The 17,988-nt window shown below is 39.7% G+C and overlaps 1 protein-coding gene across 1 annotated transcript; it reads right to left on the reverse strand.

The window, feature by feature from the left end:
• Positions 1-362: 362 nt before the first annotated feature.
• On the reverse strand, positions 363-16,364 carry LOC113036795 (uncharacterized). The gene is made up of 3 exons (XM_080289119.1): positions 16,358-16,364; positions 15,162-15,414; positions 363-3,744 (listed from the first exon to the last, which is right to left on the reverse strand). Exons 1-3 carry the CDS (start codon positions 16,362-16,364, stop codon positions 3,546-3,548), a joined length of 459 nt encoding a protein of 152 aa, XP_080145245.1. The 3' UTR covers positions 363-3,545.
• Between the last annotated feature and the right edge of the window lie 1,624 nt (positions 16,365-17,988).

Consider the following 17,988-nt stretch of genomic DNA (forward strand, 5'->3'; position numbering starts at 1 on the left):
TGGTCATGGACCAACAGACCCAATATAGACAAGTTCTGCACGTCTATCCAATGTCGAATGTTTAGTGGGTTACAGCAGATTTCCATCAAACCAAAGGTTTGCCTCATTCTGTGTCTCAGCTCACACTTAAAATACAAACTAAATTATTAAATGTGACAGGAAATAAAGGTGCAAGTCTCAATGATCTAAGTAGGCTAGCACTAAAATGTTCTTATGTGCTATAAAAGGTGGAGATAAACCCACAAACTGATATGAAAGCAGCTGGTGTGTGAGCACAAAAGTGAAGACTTTTTGGTTTATACTTTATACTCTTTGCCAGACATAAAACTTGAATTGTTCAAAAACAACGACAGGAAAAAAAATCAGTTTATTAAAATGTAGGTTTTATTATTATAGGTAGTCCATTGATTCCATTGATTACACAATGAACAGGGCAAGAAACAGTAACATAATTAAACAGGTTATAGGTTATAGCCTCCAGTTATAATGTTGCAGAAAGAGTTTGATGAGCTACTTGAGGTCAGGGGAAAATGCAGTGAGGGGTTTGCAAGAAAAGACATACTAATCATAATCTGTGTAAGCGTAAATGTGCAAGTGAGAAGTTCAGAGAGTTCTCATGTGAGTTGCTTATGCATCTTTAAATGAATTTTCTTCACCGCATGTGAAAGATTGATGTAACCACCATGAAATCATTCATTGGTTCGTGAAGTTCCATTTTAAAGCCTTGGTTTTAGCTTTCTGGTTGCCAACACATACATTTTCCTTGGCCATAAGTGACCATGTTTGGATGAGAGGGTGGCGTAATACAGCTAAGGCTAGCAAGCTTGGTTAGCAAGGTGCATCCATAGACTGTATGGGTGCATAACACATACACAGATACTTGCAAAGTAGTGCATAGTACAACAAAATGCTAGAATATCGCTCACTTAAATTGCAGCGTGGATTTCTTTGACAGCTGTTAGTAATCAACTTCTCAATAAGCCATGTTATTTGTCAGATAGTTGCATTAAAAATATTCCAAAAGGCACCAACACCACATATACTTTGAGAGGTACTTTTCTGTGGCTAGCAGAGGTGAAGCTTAGCATACAGCTACAGGATACAGCAGCAAGTGTCTGCACACACCTGCCAATCGAAGTGGCTGTGCCACTAATAAGCCTTTAAGCCTTAATACAATTTAAAACAGGTAAATTATATATTTTTAAAAAATAACCCCTATGCAATTACTTTTTTAAAGAGAAGGGTTTTTTAAATCCCACAATTCAGACATGGTCATTTCTGTTGTAAATTTGGTCATTTTACCATGGGACTCCCTGGAGATTAACTCAGTTTTGGAGCTAGTCTGTGGTGGCCACTTATTATCCAGTATTTAGTATAGGCTGTGGGCACACTTGTCTGAACCCTGTACAATTTATAAAAATAGACTGTGGTCAACAGAACCATCTACACTGAGTTTCATTCCAAACATTTTCTTGTATAGTGATTGTGACTTTTGGATTTACTTGACAACAAACCAAACAAAACACTCAATGTCAAATTGCTACTAAACCTAAGAGCTTACATACACAGTGTAACAAGTAATCATATGCAGAAATTATAAAATATCAAGGTTTTCCACACAAGCCAACAGAAATCTCAGAAAGTTAAGAGAGCACTCAGAGTCGCTGGTCATTCATTTTGGGAAATAAATGGTTCCTGTGCTCTATGAAATGACAGCAGGGACTCACGTGTTACTATGTCTTCTCTGGTGTCAGCTTGTTGGTGGAGAAAAGAATGATGAGGATAAAGTGTAGATTCGAGCCAGTCCTCCCTGCTTGCTTGTCAGCTTCATTTTGCTTTGCTCCTCCAATACAGTCACAGCTCTTAAACCTAAAATTATATCCATAATGACATGCAGCTCCATTGAACAGGTTGTAACCAAATCCCGGGGAGTTTTTTGTGCCTTTCCGAGTTTCAAGACAGATGGTGAAGCTTTGTAGAGAGATTTGATGTCCTCTTTTTTCTGACAAGCCATGCTGTTTCTCACCAGTTTGTTTATCACTGTTGTAGTCCTTTGTGTCGCACTGCAAAAGTACACAGTCTTGATTTGTGTGACATTGTCTCTTTTTCATGCTTTGCACTCTGTGTTGCTGCTCTGTGCCTGGTTTCCATATCCAATCACAGAAACATGGCAACACAACACAGACGATCATTTTGTGGCCCCAATTATGCACAGAGGGATCTTTGCTGATGTACAAAGCTTCTGCAAAGGCTAAAACGTCATCCAGTTTCATGTCTTTGTGTTTTTAATATCGGTAATCGTGTGGAATGAACAGAAACACTTCAATGAGTTATATTGGTCAAAGCGTTATAAAGAGTATTTCAATACAGCAATATAAGCTTAAGTAAACATCTCGTGATTCACACATGTGTAAGAGTACTGTATAAAAAACCAACTGTAGAGCAAATATTTTCACATTTTGTATTTCCATTACAAACTAGAATGAGATGCAATCTCCATATGCGATATAAACCATGTCACAGTTTACCAATTTAGACAAGTGCAATAAAATAACCTCCTTAATGCAAGATGTGATCATTGTAGTAAGTTAGAGGAATGTGATCATAGATAAACAGCACTGTATTCTGACAGAAAAACTGTGATGTATCAGATAGAAGTGTATATATAGACAAAGACTAGAAGCAGGAGGTTAAGGACAATGCCAATGACTCCTAGCACAGCCAGGAATCTTTCTTCTGGTGTGCTCAGGTATGGACACGTCAGGTCCATGTAAAACTTTTTCAAGAAATCTGTTAATTAATAAAAGTGGTATTTCACTGGACGCTTGGATTATTTGTGTGTTAGTATCGATGTTCTGTTCAAGTAGATTTATGGGTGTTGGGAGCAGATAGGCTAAAGGATCCCGCTGTTGATAATGATAATAATTAGTTTAACAATCTTGGTCCCAAGTAATAGTTTTAGGAGCATATACCTTTCTTATCAACTCATTTGTTCTGGTTGAATCAAAAGTGTCTTGTTTTTGTGACCTTTTAGATAAATGGCAGTGTTTTGGGTTTTTTTTAAGTTTGCACAAAAGTGTGGAAGGAACATGGCTTTCAAATTTGAACACCATTAAATCGAAGACAATCATGACCTCCTCTCCTGCTGTCTGAGACATCCCATAAATGTTAGCCCACAGTCATGGAGCAATATAAATACAAGTATATCACTGTTGCCATAATGGACACACTGTGGGGAAAGAAATGACACAGTTAATATGAACAGTACAGGAACGTCCAGGCAATTCCACATGAAGCTCCTCCTCTGTGACTGCAGGCAGTCTTTAGCTAGCAGAGCAGAGCTGTCTTAAGGAGTAAACAGTGTAGATGCAGGTGTAGATAAAAATAGTTACAATCCAGCAGATCAAACTGCCAACAATCCTCATAAGTCAGCGCTTACGTCAAATAATCAAACCCTCTTAGTATAGAAATACTTAAAGAGAGGGATGGCAGTGTTGGTAAAAGTATTGTGCCAGCATCTCCATGCTCAAGTCCAGCAGAAAGCCTTAGGTGACGGAGGTGTAGATGTAGACAAATATGACCACTAAAAGATTGAGAATGGTCCCAATGATGCCCAGCACTGCTAAGATTCGCTCTTCACGGTCATTCGTGGAGTCATCCTCTCTTGCGTGAGCGCTGCAGACATAGCGGCTGCCCGGGACCATTGTTACCATCACAGAACCCCACCCCCACAGGGCGTGACGCCTAGCAACAGACACAGTGAAGAAGAATTAAGAGACAGCAACAAAGCTGAAAGGAGAAGAGGAAGAAACAGGTTCATTACTTCTAACACAGAATTGCTGAAAACTGTTCCTCTCTTTCCCCATCACAACACAAACACATTCATTTTTCCTGCATTCTTTTGATATTTACTATTTCTTGCATTTGCTAAACACTTGGTGAAATTTGACAAATAAGACACAACAGTTGGGTCAAGCATCTCACCTCAATGTCAAAATTAAACTTCGACTATATCTAACATTACAGATACACAAAGAAACCCTACAGAAAGAGAAATAATAAGCGTGCACAGCAATAAATACAATAAAATATTAATATTTACAAAAAATGCAGTGATTTGGTAAAATAAAAAACACTACGTGTGATGTATGTAGTGGACAGTTACAAGCAACCTGCTGTTTGTTAAGCTCTAGCTGATCTGGCTTGATCTAGCTAACTTGTATATCCTTGTGTATCTTGTGTGTGCTGTATCCAACCCTTACATGACCCCACTTCATTGTCTTTGCATGTTTATATCCTTACCCTACTCCTCCCTCCTCCACCTAATTCATCTCTCATTCTCATCACTTCAGTGTTCAAAGTACCAGAGAAAAACTAATTAAATTAAAGCTGCAAGCAGCGTTAAGAGGGCCCTCGCACACCGCGCGTTCAGCCACGCCCAACACCTACACCCAGCACATCCGATCTGATGTCACATTGATGGAAATCATGTGTAGAACCACAAGCTAAAATTTCATCTCGTTCGATGATGATTATAGTCGTCCCATTAGGTGGCGTTCTAACCATGACTGACAAATGGCATATCGAACATTTACGAGCTCGACTCTCGACTCATGGCTGCCACGTTTGGGAGAGATTGGACATTGTGCTTTTGAGTGACAGCAGATTGCTACTTTCTGGCTAGTGAGTGAACCTCCATGTGGCACCATGACCACCCCGTTTCGCCAAACATTAAAAGCTTTACAATTCATTATCACAAAGGTCTATAGACTCCATGCACCAGAGATCACGTCATTTTGATGAAATCATGAGGAGGAGTTTGTCAAAGTATGAGGCCTGAAAAGAGGGGAAAATGTTGCCAAAATTACACATTAATTTTAAAATGGCTGACTTCCTGTTGGATTTAGGATATTGCTTGAAAAGACTTTTTTGTACATCTTGATATCTTCCATAAGCTTACCAGGTTTCAACCTCATGGATGAAACACAGCAGGGGCTGATGTTTTGAAATTTTGTAGGGGGCGCTGTGGAGCCATTTCACAATATTCCATGAAAATATAACAACAAAGCCTTTATCACACTGGAGGTGTGGGCCAAACTCCAAGAGTTTTTGCACTTTCCAAGCCCCTCAAAAGCCACTTCATCTTTCATGGTGAACCGCCTTGCCACCAGGGTGCGCCGTTCAGTTTAAACTCACAATTTTCTTACTGAAGCATCACGAGGGACTAATGTTAATATTTACCACTTTTGAGGTGGACCTGATGAACCTGTGAAAATCAGTTTATCAAAGTGAAAGACATGACATTTCCTGTTCCCACTAGGTGGCGCTCTGCATATTCCTAACAATGGGCATATCAATCTATTCAGGGCAGGTCTGACATCATGCCTGTAAAGTCTGATACTGATCAGACTGGTTTTCTTTGAGTTATACTAATTTGTTTCTTCATGGCAAGACGTCAAAGTTCGCCATGCTTTCGGGGTCACACCCTTTCGTGAAAACTCACACTTTTCAATGTAACCCAAGACCAACTCCTTAAGGCTTTCCTGGAGAAATTTGAGTCTGCAGACGTCACCCATCACTATACTGTACCCCAAAGTGTAAAACATGACATTTCATGTTCCCACTAGGTGGCGCTGTCATTGATATCAAATGTGGCAGTTGAAATTTTTTCAGGGGTGGATCCTTATTATATGTTGGCTCTTTGGTCCAGATCAGACAATGTATAACAGAATGAGAGGCAATAAGATTTTCATGGTGAATGATCAAAATTCGCCGTGCCGCCACGGTCACACCGTATCCTGAAAACTCAAAAGCTCTAAAATTTAATATGGCCCAGGTGTGTAGTTGACACTGACCAAATATGAAGCTTATACGATCAAATCCCAAGGAGGAGTTCGCAAAAGTACGAGGCCTGGAAATGGAAAAATTAGAGCCAAAATGGCACCTTCAATCCAAAATGGCGGACTTCCTGTTGGGTTTGCATCAGTGGTCCTACTGACTTTTTTGTTCGCCTCAGCATGATACACGTGTGAGCCAAATTTCATACATGTAGCTCAAACTATGTGTTCGTAGGGCTGTGTTCTTACTGTAATACCTGTTCTGATTTTCCTAAATCGTGCCTACATACCATACCACAATAATTTAAAAGACTAAAACAAAAACTGAAACTAATTAAAACTAAACTAAACATTTTCAAACAAAGAAAACTAAACTGAAGTGAGAAAATCTAATTTGGAAACTAAGTGAAACTAAACTTAATTAAAACACAAAAAGTCGAAATAAAATGAAAATAAAAAGCTAATTAGAAAGTACAAAACTATAATAATTCTGTCAATATATAATAGTAACATTAATACAAACCACAGTACCCCATACTACTGGCTGACTCATGCATTATTGACATTACACAATTTGTAGAAATGAGTGAGCACAGCTCCACTCGGTGCCTGCAGACTGCCCGTGCAGTACCAGGCTCAGACCTCTCTGTGAGGAGCTCTTCTTCAACTCCAAGAGAGAAAACGCATATTTAGCACAACAGCTCAACACCAGCGACAGAGATGGAAAGAATGATTCCAGCGCTGTCTCCAAAACAGCAACAGGCAGCTGTCACTCAGAGAAAAATCAGCAAGTATGTTGCTTTGACATACAGTAGACCCCATGTCCTGTAGTGAACAATATAAATAAGTGTGGACAGTACAGTCATCATGTGTGCGAAATTTGCTATTTGTTCATTGGCTATGTGCTGATAAATTTTTGGTAATGCAAAAATACTATTCTCTGTACGAGACATGGCACTCGTGGTATCCAAAACTAAAACACCTTCAGAAATTTAGAAATCCTGATAACTGTAAAGGCTTCACAAATGTTTTATTGCCACTGAATCGATGTACCCCAATCTCGTCATTTCTTAAATATTCCTAAAGCAATTTCATATAAGCATCTTTTCTTCTAGCTGGTTCCAATATTTCAATTAAATCTTTTGTCAAAATTCTTCAAAATCCACAGTCTGTAAAATTCATTACATTATGTCTTCTTCCATGCTTTTGTTCCTCCGTATGCTCTGTTGCTAAGCACTAGAGCTGTGAGGGATCAGTGGTGTCCTTTAAAAATGAATAAGGTCAGATGCTGATGAGGGAATTATCAGCCGTCCTTGGAGACAGTTTGGGAGCACACAGAAAAAGGGAGGTTAGGATTACGACGACACAAGCGTGTGTGTGTGTGTGTGTGTGTGTGTGTGTGTGTGTGTGTGTGTGTGTGTGTGTGTGTGTGTGTGTGTGTGTGTGTGTGTGTGTGTGTGTGTGTGAATATATTCTAAAATGAGTAAGACTGTTGGGCTGTCCAGTACACTGAACCATCCATGACTAAGTCCACTTTCATCCAGTTTTTTTCTATAATCCACGCCCTTACAGTGGAAGGAAGTAGTATTGACAAAAACTGGCCATAGAAACAATATTTTTTTATAATGTGTTGTTATGAAAGAGTACATATTCCCTCTGAACTCTTTAACATCAGTAAGTCCAGACATGTACATACATAGTAAACACTAGTAGCTATTCATCCTCAAAGAGTTTCTCTGCCCCGGTTCTCTACTCTCTACACTTGTTGTTCAATCTTTTCATTTTGGTGGTCTGCTGGCTAAACATTTCAACATCTAACAGCTGTTCCGGTTGCCCAAGGGTGCGATTGTTTTTGTGTCCATGTCCTGTATAGAACTAGAGAAACAGCACACTCTTTTGATGCAGTTGAGTCATTCAGCAGTGTAACATGATTATTTCCAACCCACTTAAAGGGGATTCATGGCACACCTCAAAAGTTGAAGCCATAAAGCATAGAAATAGAGGAGAAAAAGTGAGAAAGTAGAATACATTTGAACTACAGCACATTGCAACTATTCACCACTTCTGATGTTAGGTGTTGATTGTGAGTTTAAGTCATGGATGCTGGAGATGAAAAAATGTTGGCCACCTGTTAAAGGCTCTTCCATTTGATCCTCTTACAGAAATTAAAGTAAGAGAAGACTGATGCTTTTCCTTCACAAATAGCTACTAGAAACTTTTCAATTAATACAATATTTTTCATAAATGTTTTTCTTTGAACAATAAGACCCAAACCAGATTGCTGTGCATCTCAGCCACATGCAGTAGATATCTGAGCAACAGGCTCTAAGTCCATTAAAGTTATGAAGCCACATACCAAGCTACCTGTTACCTATCATTATAGCATAGTGTTAGAATGCAACAACAATGCATTCCCCCCCCTCACACACAGATGAAGTCCCATCACCTCTTGAAGACTTCATAGTACCATATTATCCTAAGAGGGCACTTTGCTCTCAGACTGCAGGCAACTCCCAGTTAGTATTCAGGCAGCAGAAACCCTCTCTCCTCTTCAAATGAAGCTTAAAACTTTCCCTGAGATGTGTCTTAGTTATGCTGTGGTGGACCCAGGCCCTGGGAGACTTCCCATGATGCACTGAACATGTCTTCTCCATTCCCATCTTTCCACTGTATGTGTTCATGCACCATTACTACATGTCATTAAAATTTGTCTTCTCTCTCCCACACTTTCTGTTTTGGCCTGTCTCTCTATGCTCTCCTTTTTTCTTTTTCTGTTGGGGTTTTCTCTCTTACAGTGCAGGCTTTTTACTTTACAATATAAAGTGCCATGAGATAACTATTGCTTTGATTTGGGGATATGAGCATAAACACAATTGAACTGAAATGAATTTTCAAGCATTGTGTCTGGTTCTTTGAAGATTTAATTTCTTATTTTATCAGAAGTATAATTATGATAATTATGTCTTTGATTATGCTATTGTAAAAGCAATGGTATTATGTGGTACTTTGGTTGTTGGATCTGTGATGCTTTGATTAAATGCTGTTCTCGCTTTGCTTGTTTAATAGCAACAATGTAAGGACCTGCAATCACTACAACTGAGAAGTGACAATACTACTAAAACCCATGTTACATATCTCAAATTACTACTACCTACAGTATTTAAGTTCAATTGCACTGCAAAAGGTGCAATGAAATTAAACATTGATCTGGATGGTTGTTTTGCTTGCTATAAATGTACATATACATCATGAATATGCATGCATTTGTGTATCTGTGGCTAATGAAGAGGAACAGTGAATTGGTGGGTGGGTGTCGATTCTCTAACACTCATGATTTGAGGGTATTGTACTGCAGAACGTAGTGTGTTACTACAAAAATGACAAGAAAAAGGCAATTCACAATGGAAGAGACACCATAACACAAATGTTGGTCTTTCTTACAGAGAAATTGCAAAGAAAGTCAAGGTGTCAGTGAGTACAGTTTCCTTCACCATCAAAAGGCAAACGCTGACAAGAAGAGGTCCGACCCAAAAGCAGACCCAAAGGCACAACTGAATCAGAGGATACGTTTCTGAAAGTTAACAGCAGCTAGGTGGCTCACAGGACAACAGCTTCAAGCATAATAGTGGTCGTAGTAAGAAAGTCTCAGTGTTAAGTGAGAAGACCTCGAGCTGCAGGTTTGACGGTACGAGTTGCAGCAAGAAAGCCATTGCTTAGACGTGAGAATAAGAGAAGGAGACTTGCCTAGGCCATAAAACATTGACACTGGATTACTGAACACTGGAAGAAGGTATTATGGGCTGATGAATCAAAATTTGAAATCTTCAGTTCATCACTCAGAATCTTTGTGTGTCGTTGAGAAGGCGGAAGGAGGGTTCCACAGTTTGTGCCATCAACTGTCAAACATGGAGGAGGACGTTTGTTGACGGTCTGGGGCTGTTTTGCTGGATCCAGGGTCGGTGACTTGTACATAGTGAGAGGCGCCCTGAACCAAGCATTCTGCAGCGCCATGCAATACTCTCTGGTATGCACCTAGTTGGCCAGGGGTTCATCCTACAGCAAGATAATGACCCCAAACATAAGTCCAAGGTATGCCAGAACTACCTCAGGAAAAAAGAACAAGATGGTAAGCTTGAAAACATGGAGTCGCCAGCACAGCCTCCAGACTTAAACCCCATCAAGCTGGTTTGGGATGAACTGGACAGAAGATTGAAAGCAAAGCAATCTACAATGCCGCACATTTATGGGAGCTTCAGCAACAGATATGGGAAGAACTTTCTGAAGAATATTTGAGTTCTATTATAGAAAGAATGACACGGGTGTGTTCAGCTGCCAAAGGTGGAACTTTGAAGAGTCAAAAGTTTAGATTACATTTTGATCTATAAATTGATTCCATAATTTCTTTTTAAACTCTGCTTTCTTATTTGTACTATGCTTTCATTTCAGAGTGCAATGAGATAAACTGCATAATTTTCAATTAAAAACTGGGAACATTGGGGTGTTCTAAAACTTTTGACTGATATATATACACAGTGTATACACTAGTATACTGTACATGTAATATGCTGTATCGTTCACACAGGCTGGGTAGTTTCAAATCTATTTCAGGATTTTATATTCTCCCTCTTGCTTCCTTCATTTCTCCTTTTAAGAACCCACATTAGAACTAACTGAAGCAGCTCAAGCATTTACTCGATTTGAATTAATATTTAAATACATGCTGTATATTTTAGTCATTTAAACCTCTATAACTCACTGCTATTTCAAGAACAAAAGAGAAGGAGCTGCAATAAAATATCCTATTTAGTTCTTAGCCTTTTGAATATTATAATATATTTGTACCATAAAGCACTGAAATATCCTAATGTGTTTTTGCACTGGACTATCGTACTCTACTATTTTATCCTTTTACCACGGCTAGAGCAGTTAATTTGCCTATTCTAATGAAATGGCCTTGTTAAAAAAAGTATTCCTGCAGTATAGGCAAGCATAAATCAGTATAATACTGGAATCCTCCTGAAAAACGAAAAATAAAAGCGTGTATGTCCCTAATTATGACTGTTCAGCTTTTTTGAGGCGTAATTGAGAAGTAATATTTTAGAAAAGCATGTGATTAAAGTCTTTTAAAAACAATCACAATTTGAATCTGATCTGTAAATTATTGCTAATATTTCACAAATAGCGATTATCCCGAACTTGTTTTGAACCTAACAATCAGGGCAGTGTAAAGTGCAGTAACACTGGGGAATTCACCATCGGCTCCCCCGCTGACTGAGCAATGCAAAGCAGTCTGCCCCGTAAAACTCATGCATAAAATTCATCATAATTGGTGCAGATAGCTCCTCTGCTTATATCGCTGTCAGATTAATTTATATAGGAAGTTATATAAATTCCCTACAGATGGTCCATCTACAGCGCAGTGTGCATATGGGAGTCGGAATCTGAGGTCACATAGCAATTTGCTACCAAAGCAATCTCATGGAAACATCCTGAGATGAAACTGAGGCTTGTGGGATGAATGCTTTACATTAGAATGATATCGTATCAGTAGAAGTAACTAATTTCATTTTGCATCAATATCAGCAGCAGGTTTTATTTTCTTGTATGGTGCGCTTCCTTTGAAGCTGTGTAATGATCTCAACAAGCTAAAAAATAACTCAAGTAGGTTTTGTATTATTATCAATATACAATATACATTAAATATTTATGCCAGTAGAATTATTGATTGAAGATCAGCCTGAGAACAGTAAACAAGACTCGCTGCTGCAGAGTTATGTCCATGTAGCCATACACTTATTGCTGTAGTAATGCATAATAGATAACAGATTTGTGGAGGCACTGATAAAAGTATCTATTGCCTCTAGTCATATACAAAAAAATGCTGCTTCTGCTGGCAGTGGTTCTCTATATTTTTGAATAGTGTGTGCTCCAAATAGCCTGCTATGCATCAGTACTAATGAACTAAGCAATATTGGTAAAACTCTACCTTGGAAATATTTCTTGAATGTTTAAAATGACAGACACATTGTAGAGATGCAGACATAATTAGAGACAGTCCTGCCAGAAGGCTCCACCTCTGTGCTTCATCTGTTAGCATCCAAACCATCAATACCAGTCAGGTAATCCTAACGTTCTAATAAGAGCAACAGCATTACAAATAAATATGTCACAATTGAAACCAGTAAGTAAGCGATTAGAGGACCTGATACTAAAAAGGATTGTAGGGGTACAAAAGAAGAGCTAAAGGAAATGGAGATAAATGTATGTGATAGGATTGTTTTGGAATTTTATAAATAAAAATAATTGATTGTTAGTTTGGCATTAGTTAGTAGTCTGCATACTGACACTGTTCAGCAGTATGTCACAAGATAGTACTATCCATGGATGATCTGGATCATGGTGGTATTGTTTAACATTGAACAAAGACCCTTCAGTGACTTATTATGTGACTAATAATTTGAAAATAGGAAAATAGGAAACAATAATATTAACTTTTTTTTAATCCAGATGACCTCAAAATGAAGACTAAGGCATAAAAAAATATCTGCGTGCTTCCTGCTGAGCCACAATACTCCTGTAGTCGGCTTCCATTTATTACTAGTTATTCACTCGGAGGTACTGGAAGGCTAAAACCAGCAGTACAACTTTTTTTTATCTTCTTCCCCTTGTCTTTTATACTTCCAAATAAATGTGATTTATTACACATCTCATACTGATGATAATAAAAATAATTGCCTCATAATAATACAATCAAAAATGTAAATATATATGTATATATATATACATATATATATATGTATATATATATATGTATATATATATATATATGTATATATTAATCTCTGTCTCTCTTCCACAGCATGTCTTTAATCCTATCTTCCTTCTCTCACCTCAGCAGCAGGCGGCTGGCTGCCCCTCCCTGACCCTGGTTCTGCCGGCCGGAGGTTTCTTCCTGTTAAAAGGGAGTTTTTCCTTCCCACTGTCACCAAAGAGCTTGCTCATATGCGTTCATATGATTGTTGGGTTTTTCTCTGTATGTATTATTGTAGAGCCCTGCAATATAAAGCGCCGTGAGGTGACTGTTGTTGTGATTTGGTGCTGTATAAATAACATTGGATAAATAAAAACTGGATGGATATATATGAATAAATAAAGCTTATTTATGCCAACAGAAACTATGGTAACTAAAACCTAGTCTCTCTGTGTGTAACTCATCAACGCTGACTTCTCATTAACAGAAAATCTGACCTCTTGATTCCTAATCTAGCTATTTGTACACAGTGAGGTCACTGTTAAGCAAATAAAATAATAATAATGTCAACTACAATAGCAGAGTTAAGTTATCCTGTGGTGAACTGTGCTGTATGTGTTGGCTGTATAGCCAGTAGTGGTCACAGGAAGGAAGGAATTGCAAGTATTGATTGGTGTCATTGACTGGTAGAATTATTGACTTCACAGAAAGTCTCAGTCATTAATCATTAATCTTTGTACTTGCCACACTGAACAGAGACTCTGTTTAGTCTTAGATCACTGTCACGCACATGCACAAAGGAAACATGTATGGGCACCGTGTGCTGTGGAGAATGTAGCATATATAGTAATGTAGTCAAATAGAGTAATTTTACCATTGTCCTCTCTCTCTCTCTCTCTTTCACACACACACACACACACACACACACACACACACACACACACACACACACACACACACACACACACACACACACACACACACACACACACACACACAGAGCTGATTTGCATTACATCATGGTGATGGTGTGGGAGCCAGATCTTTATGACACAGCCTCATTACGGGCTTGGCTGGCCAGCACTGCTGGAATATAAGGCCAGCGGCCATCAAGCAACTGTCACTTCTCCTCAGCAACAGTCCTTCCTTCTCCACGCTGGTGCATGTGTGTTGTTAATGATGTGCGTATGTGTGCTTGTGTGGAAAGAAGAAGCAAAGAGGGTGCCTACTTCACGACAGAGTGACTGTGTATATGTGTTTGTGACAGAAAGGGAAGAGATGGAGTGCATCTGTGTGAGTGAGAAAGTGTCGGAGAAACACGGGGATAACAAGAACATACAACTTATTTTACTCAGTGCAGGTTAGTCCTCAGGTCCAAACTTGCTCTGATGTTTATTGATATTTTTTTTTCTTCTTTTGGCATGTACCTATATAGAAAGTGCTTTCTCACTTTATGTTAGGCACGTTAACATTTTTGTACTGTGCTCAGGGGAATTGTTTCTATGTTTTGCCTGAATTGTTGTTAATTGTTAGGAGAGCTAGAAGATATTTCCTAGACTGAAAGTCTTTAATTCTCCATTAATACAAAATAATATTGTGTGGTTAAAAATGATGATGAGTCACTTTTTATTCAAATCCCAGGCTGGATGTCATGTGACCCTCTGGGCACTGCTATCATGTGACCTACATTAAACTGTGTGAATCAGTGGATGGATGCATAATGTCACCCCCTCGGCTTGCATATCATATGGACTGTGTCAGATCACATGACCTGCATTAAATTAAATGAATTTAATTTAATAACCCTGATCTCTGACCTTTCACCTTTCACCTTGACCAAGCTCCTGTGGGGAATATGATCTTTAAAAAGGTGATACACAGAGACACACAGCCACACATGTCCAAAGATGCTGTGAAAGCATATCATATAAGTAGAAATTTGGGGTTCCCAAACTCTGGTCAAGCATGAAACTTGGCATTTTCTGTGAATCTTATTAATTACTGTGAGAATTTTTAGCAAAAATTGTTGAGCATAAGCGTAATCTGAAATGCTTTTGGCATGGCAGTGGTCTAGCAGTGTAAGCACTTAGAGATACAATGTACCAATTTACTTCAACATATATGCCACATGCTTTTCAGATGACTTTTCTGCTCACTTTCTACGTGCCAAACAAACTGCCACCATGTGCACATGACACTTGTAAACACAAGTCCCCTTGGACATGCTTATCCACAGTTTTTTCAAAGAAGAAAGCTGCGTCGTCAGTGTCAGGTGCACAAAAGAAAGTAGGGGACCACTACTTTTTTTCACCATTTCTTAATGGACTTTTTTCCAGTTTAATTTTTTCATACATGGTAGCATACAGCTGACAACATGCAGCATGCCAGCAAAGAATTGCAGCCTATTAGACAATTCTAAAAATGCCCCTTTTTTAAGTTATTGGAAAAAAATGTGATGCCATCTTTTGTTTTTTCTCACGTACTGAACATATACCAAAACGATGGCTCCACCGTTCATGCCAAGCAGTGATTTTTGTGTACCATTACATGCTTTTGCAGATATTTGTACTCACCATACATTGCACCAGGGGGGCAGTCGAAGACTCCTTTCTTTCTTCTCTTTATCCGAGCATGCTGTCAGTTTTTTCTTCTCCACCGTCCTGCTGGTTTCTCTCGCCTCCTTCTTCTTCTCCTCCTCCCTCCCCTCCCTGTCCCCCCTCTTTCCACTGCTGTTCAGGTCCAGCGCTGTCGCTGGTGCCAAGAATCCAGGCGACACACACACACAAGCAGTTCTGGGTAACTCTTTGAGAATACACTTTGACACAGCTGGGTTCGAAGCTCAGCGCAAACACACACACACACACCACTACACACACACAAGCATATCCACAAACACAGCTGAGCACATCCACAGTCCTTACACACCCCCTGCGCAGCCTCACATAAACACACAGCTGGACTATTTGCAGCTGGATGGAGATTGTGGCATTGTGTTGCTGTTTTTTGATGTTTTGAGGAATCAGAAATTCAGGTTGGAGAAATGGCAGTTACTGAATGTTTAGAGATCAAGAGGCAGTGGGACTTTATTCAGTCCAAGAATTTCCTCGCATATTTCCTCAAGCAGTCTTCTATTGGTCAAATACTCAAATCTAATCCTTGCAGGAAACACACAAGAAAATCATTTATGCTTCAGCAGTGTTGGCTTAACTCATCTGGCAGGACTGGCGCTGTAGAAGCAGGTGAAGCATTTCAATCCAAAATGTAAATCAGTGTTCTTCTTGTAGAAAAGAAGAAAATGTTGTGGTCCTCATGAGATCGCTCAAATATCGGTCCTCTTCCTAAAGGTCCTCCTTTCTCTAGAAAGTCATTGCAGTCAATCCAAAGAAGTTGGACAGCTGCCCAAAAAACCTCCAGGAAGCCAACTCCTGGCTATTTTGCATGTCTTATGTTATTTTGTGCCAACATCTCTGCTTCATATCGCTCAGCTTGACTATTCTGGTGTAAAAACTCCTCAGAGAGAAAGAAATCAGTTGCATCTCTTCTGTTTTCCCCTCTGTGGAGCAAGTAGCATGTTCTTGCCAGAGTGGCCTGTCGGCATCAATATTTAACAGCAATCTCTTGCTGTGCTGCTGTCACAGTTAAAGTTTCCATGTCCCCATCACTGTGCGCTGGATCTCATGTTCTCTGGTCTGCAGTGTTTTCTCTTCAGCTCCGTCTTTCTGTCCTTCTGTGCTTTATTGTATTTCCAATATTGCTCTAACCTTTCTACCCTCCATCATTGCCTTCTTCTATTTAACCCTCATGAAACTTGCTCCATATCCAAACCTCTGCCAGGTTCTCTCCTGGAGGTAAAACACAGCCACGCAGGACTTTCTTGCCCGCAAGGAGCTCAAACAATCTTTCATTAATCCCCTCCTACTGTCCTTTTTTGCAGTTCTCCATCCACTAACCCTGCAGCAAACCTTCACTCAACCTTCCCTCAACTGGCTTCAGTCAAATTAAACCTTCCACTTTCTATATTCACCCTCTTCTTGCCTTCCTCTCCCTCTTGCAACCTGATTCACGTGGCCTATATATCACTCACTGCCTGCCTGCCTGCGTGGTTACTTCTGTCCTCATCCTGTCCTTCTTCTGTCTAATGACAGCTCAATTCTGGTCAAGTCCTCTCTGATTTTTTTCCCCCCCCCCGCTTTATATCTTCCTCATTGTTCCTCTATCTCCCTCCACCTCTCCTCTTGCATGCAGAAAACGCGGCATTTGAGCTGCTGTGCTCTGAGTCATACCGCTCTCTCCTCCCTTTTCCTTCCAGAAGCTTGCAAATGTTCTTTTTTTTTTTAGTGCCTCGCTTCTCTAACAACCATCAGGATTTGTTCAGCATTTTTTTAGGTCCTAGGCGCTGAAATGATGCCTTTTCATCCTGCTGACACAGACAGAAGGACAGACTGTGGATAGACAGTCAAACAGAAAGACAAAAAGGAGCCAGTCATACTTTTTCCCAACAGAGGCAGGAGTCTGCTTTTAAATGCTTGATCCTGTCTGTGTTTTTGCTGTTGCTAGTAGTCTTACTCATTTGATTACAGAAGGCTTAGTTTCTCCTCTTCCCACTGGTGAAATGCCTTTTTCACTCGCCGCAGTCCCTGTAGCAAGTTTGGTCCATTTTTCCTCTCTTTAACCCTCACAGCTGGCTCTCCAAATATGTTTTTGTGACAGTCTGAAAAGAGGAGAAGAAAGGACAGAAGCACGTTTACTGTAAATACCACTGTCTTTTACACTCTAAGAACACACTGAGATGTTCTCAGAAAAGGGGGCAGAAAAGCTTATGGGTGGGTGAGTGGGTGGAATGGAAAGATGGTTAGCAAGAAAAGGTATGAAGACAGAGGAAACAAGGATGGATGAAGGGTAAGACGGTGAACAGAGGAAGATGAAGATGGGTACATGCATGGATTTAAAGGATGAATGGTTCGGCAGGTTAACTGCTGTCACAGAGGAAAAGGCCTCTCCAAGTCTCTGTTAGTCAAAACTATCAGTATAGTAGTATTTAAATTAGCTTTGTCAATATTTCATTCATTTATAGTTTGATATTTTACCTGCGTTGGAATCCTGCCGTACTCTCCCTGACAATGCACTGCTGCTCTTTTTTAATTTCTACCTCTCTCATCGTTCTCTGTCTGCTGCTGCAGCCTCAGTCTGTGCCATCACTAAAATGCAGTATCCCTTCCCTCCCGCCTCCTCTCCTCTGCCTACTCCCTCTGTCTCTCCCACTCTGTTTCCCTCAATTTCTCTCCCTCCTTTACCCCCACCATGCTCCCATTCTCTCTATATTTGTCCTTCTCTGTCCGTCTGTGCCTCTATTTTTCAGTCTCTCCCTCTATCTCCTCACTTGGTTTACACGTTCACTTC

This window comes from Astatotilapia calliptera, chromosome 14 (assembly GCF_964374335.1).
Source record: "Astatotilapia calliptera chromosome 14, fAstCal68.1, whole genome shotgun sequence".
Classification (NCBI taxonomy): Eukaryota; Metazoa; Chordata; class Actinopteri; order Cichliformes; family Cichlidae; genus Astatotilapia; species Astatotilapia calliptera.